At 36.8% G+C, this 8,264-nt stretch overlaps 1 protein-coding gene across 3 annotated transcripts in view; it reads left to right on the forward strand.

Annotated features, from left to right (window-relative positions):
* Positions 1-7,650, forward strand: part of Uimc1 (ubiquitin interaction motif containing 1) — a 122,875-nt gene extending 115,225 nt beyond the window's left edge. For all 3 annotated transcript variants that reach the window (XM_077797080.1, XM_077797086.1, XM_077797083.1), the window contains 4 exons: positions 2,300-2,462; positions 4,152-4,215; positions 5,243-5,285; positions 5,814-7,650. In XM_077797080.1, coding sequence (XP_077653206.1) covers positions 2,300-2,462; positions 4,152-4,215; positions 5,243-5,285; positions 5,814-6,024 — 481 coding nt within the window. In that variant the 3' untranslated portion in view covers positions 6,025-7,650. The remainder of the gene's footprint in view (positions 1-2,299; positions 2,463-4,151; positions 4,216-5,242; positions 5,286-5,813) is intronic.
* Positions 7,651-8,264: the final 614 nt, after the last annotated feature.

Consider the following 8,264-nt stretch of genomic DNA (forward strand, 5'->3'; position numbering starts at 1 on the left):
TTCTGTGCCTGTCTTATTTCACTTATGATGGTCTCTAGTTCCATCCACGGTGTCACAAAGGACATGGTTTCAATCTTTTTTTAATAGCTGACTAGTTTTTCATTTTCTTCATCCATTCATCCACTGAGGGATGCTTAGGTTGTTTCCATTTCCACAAAGGTGGGCATACAGATGTCTTTCTGACATACTGATTTCACTGGCTTTGGATATATACCCAGGAGTGTATATAGTGTACATATATATGGATCATATAGTATTTCTATTTTTTAATTTTTTGGGGAACCTCCATGCTGTTTTCCATAATAGCTTTATTAATTTACATTCCCACCAGCAGTGAGCAAGGATTCCTTTTTTTCCACAATCTTGCCAGTACTTGTTATTTTTTTATTTGTCTTTTTTTGATAATTGCCATGGCTATTGGAGTGAGGTGCTACTGCATTGTGGTTTTGATTTGTAGTTCCCTGATGATTAGTGATGTTGAGCATATTCTCATCTACTTGTTGGCTATTTGTGTGTTTTTGTTTGAGAAATGTCTATATAGGTTTATTCCCCATTTTTAATCAAGTTATGCAACTCTTTAATATTGAGGTTTTTGAGTTCCTTATGTATTCTTATTTTAAATAACTCCTTTTTACATGTATAGCTTATTTTCTCCCTTTCTATAGATTGTCTTCTTTGGTGATAGTTTCCTAGAAACTTTAATATTTAAAAAATAAAAATTTTAGACTCCAAATTTCAGAGCTGTGTTCCCTAATTCATTTGAGCAGAGTTTATCATTTCATCCTTCAGAATTCTATTTTAGTAATATTCCTTTAGGATTGTATTGAAGTTTTGAAAAAAACATTTCTGTGTCCCCAGCTAGTGTGAGTTGAAGGCAGATATTTGCTTTCATTTATATTTATGTCCCTAACATCCAATAAAATGTGACTGCAACAGCAATAATATTAACTGTTTATTGGGCACCAAATATTATGTGCCAGTCATTGTTCTAGATGCTTTATTTATTTTGTAACTATATAATAGTGGAAAAAGGTATAGTTGTTCTTTTTTAAATAAAGAAATGAACAGAAAATATATGTAATTAATTGGTTAGGATCATGTGGCCAGAAATGGCAAAGCCCATCTGTCTCTAAAACTTCAACTCCTTTCGCAGTGCTGCTATCTCTCATATATAGTGGATAATTGACAAATAAATGCTTAGTTATCAATTTATAAATTCAGTTTATTAATTTCAGTGTTTATATATCAATGCATTAATTGATAAATCTTGAAAGGGACACTGGTCTAGCTTTTCTTAGAAGGCAGAGATTTGTTTGCATTCTTCCAGATAATTAAGTACTTGTTTAAAGACTTCTGGAGAAATTCTTCCATAGAACTAATATTTTACTGTAGTTACTGAATAGTAATGACTAGAGAGAGAAATTTAAGCATGTGCCAGAAAGTTTTCTTCAGCTTCTTAAGCTAAAATGCTCTTATGAAGTTAGACTTATGTACGTTCTGGTAATTATGAGATATAAGACCTTGAGAAGAATGTTCTTTTCTAATAGTGCTGAAGAATTAATTGAGAAATATGTTTCAAGGGCCTTCCACAGGTATTGACGACAGAGAAAGTATTTAATGTATTGATTTTTTTTCTTTGGCCCCAAATAATTCCGGTTTTAATGATATCCAATAAACATTACTTCAAAGGCATACTTTCTTCTCTCTTTTCAAACTATGTTGTTTTAAAAAGACAAAAATAACCATGTATATGAAATTATGCAAAAGCCCCCGGCAAGCCCACATGTTTTAGTAACTTCCTAGTTGATGTTACAGGTTGTAGATTAAGGAAGTTAGCATATAGACAGACTAGATTTACTAATCAGATTGAGTTCATCCACCTGGTAAAAATGTTATCTTGATTTAATGCTCTTGGTACTCCCTTTTCTGTCAAAATTTTAATTTCTCTTTGAAAAAAAAAATGATTACACTTAATTTCAGAAGAGTTTGACAGAATATTTTATGTCGGAGGAGCAATCAGCATTGTTTGAGATAGTTAGAAGAGCTGATTTCATTACCATCCCACTGCTGCAACAGCAGGATACATAGAAACAGCCAGGGAAAATGCTAATCACTCAGTCCTTTTGATTGGCATGGGGTTAGTTTTATTGGTAATCCCGCTGAGCAAATCTTCATTGGTTGACGTATCTCCTCAGCAGAATAACTTCAAGATGTAAAAACACAATTTGAGACATATCCAGGAGCCCAGAGGCAAATGCAAATCTTAAAACTGCTTTTTCTCTCTCTTCTGATTGGCTAGGGTTGAAAAGTGTTATCTTTGTAAATCCCTGGTCCCATTTGGAGAGTATCAATATCATGTAGATTCCTGTCTCCAGCTTGCAAGGAGTAACCAAGGAAATGGACTTGAAGGAAGTGGTAGAGCATGTTCAACTGTGAAAGGGAAGTGGCTGAGGAATCCAAAGGTATGTGGGGAGTGTTTTGGGAAAGTCTTCCTAACCCTACTTAATTTTAAGAGGCCATAATAGTTCTTTTCTGGGCTTCCTGTTACCTCTCCCCTTCCTTCCTATTATCTTGAAATAGAATTTTTGCTTTTTTTAAATTACTTTTTAATTTAAAAGGTAATTTGGACTAGGGATGTTGCTCAATGATAGAGTGTTTGCCTAGCTTGCACAAAACCCTAGATTCAATTCCTGGCACCACCACCATCAACAACAACAAAACCAAAACCAAAGTAATACATGTTCATTATAGAAAACAATGAAAGTTCAATAGAATTATGAAAAACCAGGAGAAGTCATCACCCATAATTTGCTACTCAAAGATAGCAACTTTTAAAAATATTTTGGCTTATTTTCTTCCATTCTTTATACACACACAAGATATATATACTACATGTACATATACACTCTTTATATACACATCATACATAATATTTTATATATATATATATATACACACACACACACACACACACATATACACACACACACATGCATGCTATATATAAAAAATAGGTGTTATCTGGACTAAGGCACATATATTTTAGACTCTTCCATATAGGATTATATGTGTTTATAATCCTATAGTATATAATAGTATAAATTTTTTAGGACTTATAAAAACAATGTGTAGGGGCTGGGGGTGTGGCTCAAGCGGTATCGCGCTCGCCTGGCATGCATGCGGCCCAGGTTCAATCCTCAGCACCACATACAAACAAAGATGTGTCCGCCGAAAACTAAAAAAAATAAATAAATATGAAAAAAATTCTCTCTCTCTTTCTCTTAAAAAAAAATCAGTGTGTAGTATAAACATCTTTCTGGGTTTATTTTTAAACTACTTTTAACAATTACTGTTAATGTTTGTATCACACATGGTCACCTAACCATTGGACATTTAGTTATTTTCATAATTCTTTTGTATTATAAAGCATTTAAATATATTAGTCTTTGTACCAACTTTGTACCAATTATTTCTTTAGAATAGATTTCCTGAAATGAAACTATTGGGACAATAATTCTAAACATTTTTGGGGGGGGTATACTAGGGATTCAGCTCAGGGGGACTCAACCACTGAGCACATTCCCTAGTCCTATTTTGTATTTTGTTTAGCAACAGGGTCTCACTGAGTTGCTTAGCACCTTGCTTTTGCTGAGGCTGGCTTTGAACTCACAATGAGGAAGCCATTCTCTGTCATGCAGGAAGAAGGGGATCTTTCTATGAATGGGTAATTTTTTGATGTGGTGGTTTGAAATTATGGTTCATAGGTGAGAGCTTACTTACACCAAAGAGCCATTTTATTCTTTTGGTATTGCTACCTGTAGAAGCTACCTTGAAACTTATTTTCTATTTTAAATCTCCCCAAATCTATCATAGGTCTGAGGCAGGTGTTCTTTGATGTGATTTTAGTGGACTGATTTGGCTTGCTAATAGTATCCGTTCTTGGATTATATTCTTGACATAGAGATGTATTCTGTGTATTAGAGTTTACTTTTTTTTCTTGTCTTCCCTCATTTATTAGAAAGAAAAAGACTTCCCTACAGCTGTTTGCCACACCTCTTATTTTCTGGAAAATAGGTGTGATCTGGGCTAAGGCACATATATTTTAGACTCTTCCACGAAGTAAACCTTTCATCTGTTTCTCTCTGTCACAGGAAAAAGGCCACAATGAAGGGCGACTCCTCAGTCTCTTGGAACATTCTGAGCATAAGACTGAAGGTGAGAATCCTAGGATTAGTTTTCTGAGTTTCTGTCTAAAGCCTTCCAGGGCCACTGTCAACTCCTAACTATATGTTGGGAGTTATGTGAGTACATTTTTGGCCTGATCAGCTGACCTTTGAGACTCAGTCTAGGTTATCTCTCCCTAAGAAGATTAGGAGATAACTCATCTTATTCATGTGATTCATTTCAGGCTTTAAAAAGGCCTGATAGCAGGCCTGGGAAACATGTTCAAGTCATAGGGGAATGACACAATACCGGAGTAAGCTTTCTAAAGAAACTAGTGTGGAAAACTAGACATGCAGACATTACTGCTTCCTCTTGATGTTTTGTTCATCATTCATATATTACCTTTAGCTTAGCCTCCCAACTTATGCTTCTGGGGGATTGGAGGAAGTAACTCCTTCTCTTTCTCTTTCTTTTTTTTTTAGGGAGATTAGAATGTATTGGTCAAGAGCATTGCAGAATGTTAGTAATACCAACTTTATAGATTGTATTCTCTGGCATAAATAAGGCTCTTAATAAATGTTAGCTGCTATTATTACTGTTGTTGCTATTAGTCACTATTGTTCAAATTCATCAGATGTAGATGAAAGAGGAACTTTTGCTTAAGCTTGGTAAAATTTGTTACCATGTAGTTCTAATAGTTCACTCCCACCAAGCTAATCTGTTGTGCCTTCTGATGACTATAAAAAAGGCAGCCTTTCCAAGCTCTACGTCCTGCTGCCTCTAGATCACCAGGTTGTGAATCTCTGCAGGTGGCAGATTTCCCTTGGCAACTCCTTATTGCTCAAGTCCAGATTTGAAGTAGATTTATTCAGAGGTGGTTCATTGAAAAGTGTTCACCTTGATAATTCTGCCGCTGAGCCTGTTGGATACTAATGCTCACATTCCGATGGTCTGAGGATTGGGGGTCTGAGCTACTTGAATAGGCCTGATGAAAAACAGCGCCTAGAATACAGGAAATACCAGATCAGTGACAAGTGTTATGATTACCAACATTATTACTTTTTCTTTCCTATCACAGATGCAGAGATAAAAACCAAGTCTTCAGAAATAGGAACCTTCAGGTGAGTTGAGGTATACACAGAAATGTAGCTGTCAGCAGTTCTGAAAAGTATAGGCCTGGTCCTGGATTTTGTGTGAGTGTGATAGTCAAACTGTTGAAAATATAAATCACTGTGGAAGTAGTATGATGCCTCTGTCTCTGTCTTTGTCTCTCTCTCTCAAGTCTATAATAACTATACATCTGAGCTAAGAATGGCATGAATAGCTTCTTTCACTTATGGTATTAAAACAAATAGAGCAGAAGCTATGGTCCTACTCACCTGACTTCTCTATCCCCATCCAACCCTGATCCTTTGGACCTAGATTTCAAGCAGCTTGGGAATTTGAGTCTGAATCCTCATTCTTTCAATGCTTTTAGGTTATGTGATTCACCTAGTTCCTTATCTGTACAATGATAGTACTTAACTAGTTGGATTGTTACAAAGATTATGTGTACTACTATTATATGTAAAAGCCCCTCATATAGTGCATAGCACATATTTGGGGTCCAGTAGGTGTATATTGAACTTAAAATTTCCCCTTCCTTCTAGGTTGCCCTCACCAGGTGAGGAAGAGGCAGGCTGCAGCAGAGAGATGCAGAGTTCCCTCACACAGCTTGGATTAAATGAATCTCCTATCAAGTCTTTTGTTTCCATTTCAGAAGCCACAGATTGCTTAGTGGACTTCAAAAAGCAACTTACTGTCCGACCAGCTAGCCGGACACGGACCAAAGCAGGCAGAGGAAGGAGGAGAAAATCTTGAATTTCTAGAGTTCAAAGGTTGACAGACCATTAGTAATCAGGGTGGGCCATGTTCATTAAGCCATAGTAGCCCCCATTTCATTGTTTAGCAAATTTCGACCCTGCAGTTTTTACCACCAGCACCCACTCACTCAACATCTTGTTTTTTTGTTTTCTATGATCTATACAGACAGCTGTGTAAAGTATTCTGTTTTATAACAGTCTGTTTGAATTTACTTATAGTTAAAAGAAAGTTTAAATATATTTATCTATGTATGAAATCTTATTTCAATAGAGAAGAGTTTCCTTTTTGGGGGGGTTTGGGTGAGGATATTTTAATTGTGGAGGTAGTTGTCATAAATTATGTGTTTCTGAATGGATTTCATTAGTAATCTTTGACATCCCACTTACAATCACTTATAGAACAGTTCTGAATACTGTGTGGTTACTACCATTATTGTTTCTGACACCAGAGTTATTCTGCTTTCCCTTTGATTCAGTGGCCTGCCACTTCTTCTTGTCCTCCCCCAGTTAATAATTCTCAGCCAAAAACTGGGCATGGTGGTGCATGCCTGTAATCTAAAAGGCTTGGGAGCCTGAGGCAGGGGGATTATAAGTTCAAAGCCAGCCTCAGCAACTTAGTGAGGCCCTAAGCAACTTAGCAAGACCCTGTCTCAAAATTTTAAAAAAATAAAATAAAAAGGGTTGGGGATATGGCTCTATGGTTAAGTGCCCCTGAGTTTAATCCCCAGTACCCCCGACCCCAGCCGCCCTGCAAAAAAAAATTCTTAGAGCATAGAATATTTGAGAGAAGTGCCCTGCCATTTTCCCTAGGATTTTTTAGGTATGCAGTCTGGTATTAGTTCCTATGTGATTATTTTTTCAAAATAGATTAACCAGTAGAGATGCCAGGCATAGTCATATGTTCAAAATAATATTGGTTTTTCTTCCTGTCAAAGGTCATAGCAGCAATAGTGACTGTTATTCCACTAACATTACTGGGGTAGTGCATATTCTTCCATCATTTTGCCTGGGAACTTCCACTGCAGAACAAAATATGGTCTGTCCTCAGTGTATAAGCAGACTCCAAAATGAGAGGTTGTGAAATGGCAGAGGTAGTTACCTGAGGGAGATGAACAAACAGGTATCTTAAGAAAGCTAGCTTTGGCCCCAGCTGCTTTGAAGATGGCTTGAGAGATTGTAGGAGGTAGCCGTTGACCAGGAGGAGATCTTGGGTCATGATAAATGGGCACACAATGCAGACTCTTCTGACTGATTTATTGTATCCCAAGTTACCATTTCCTTTATTTTAATTAAAATTAGTTAGCCTGGGGAAGGTAGCTAGAATGTAAGAATCAGCACAGACGTTAAGACACTGTATCCTGCTCTAGGGACATTTGCACACAAGCTCCTTCAGTTAGAAGGCAGGCTGCTCACTGCCATCCATAGATGATGTCTTGTTGTTGGATGGCACTGACATTGCAGCTATATCACGTATGTAATAGCTATTTTTTTTTGAGCAGTTACCATAGACCAGGTAATGAATGTACCTTCATTACATTTAATCCTCATAGCAACCCTATGAAATAGATATTATAACCCATTTTCAGATGAGGAAACAAAGGCTCAGAGGAACAAATAAAGCCACTCTTTGTTCATGTCAGTAAAACTGTGGTGCTGCTACTCTTCAGTTCTAAAGAATGCTTTATTTTAACTCTAGTATTGATTATTTTCCTTCTAAGGAAAAGTAGTTTATCAGTTAAGTCCCAACTGCTTAACCCTTGCTTATCATCTTTCTCATTAAATGGCACTTTATTGGAGGTAGAGCTCTATAAACAGGGGACAGTGTTTCTCTCTCTGCCTGAAGAAAAGGGAAAGAGCTGTTTCTCAAAGGTAAATTATTTAACTTAAATATGAGCAGTTGCCATAGAACTTGGTTCAGTGGCACGAGGGTATGGATCAGCCAGACCAGGAAATAAAGGCTTATTTATTAGTTAATGGAGAATGAAGGGAAGAACAATCACTGTTTCCCACCCCAAACACACCTCCCCCAGCTATCTTCAATAAGGGCTGCCGCTTTTTTTTTTTTTTCCTTCCCTGTGCTATGGTCTTACAGGGGGAGGATTAGTGAAAAAGGTACAAGAGACAAAGTAGAAAGTGTGTCAAACCAAACCAAGTCTGCGCTCTGCTTCTGATACAAGTTACCCAGCCTCTCTGTACTTAGTTTTCTTTGCCCACAAAATAAGAAAAATTATGCTTACA

This window comes from Urocitellus parryii, chromosome 1 (assembly GCF_045843805.1).
Source record: "Urocitellus parryii isolate mUroPar1 chromosome 1, mUroPar1.hap1, whole genome shotgun sequence".
NCBI classification, from domain to species: domain Eukaryota; kingdom Metazoa; phylum Chordata; class Mammalia; order Rodentia; family Sciuridae; genus Urocitellus; species Urocitellus parryii.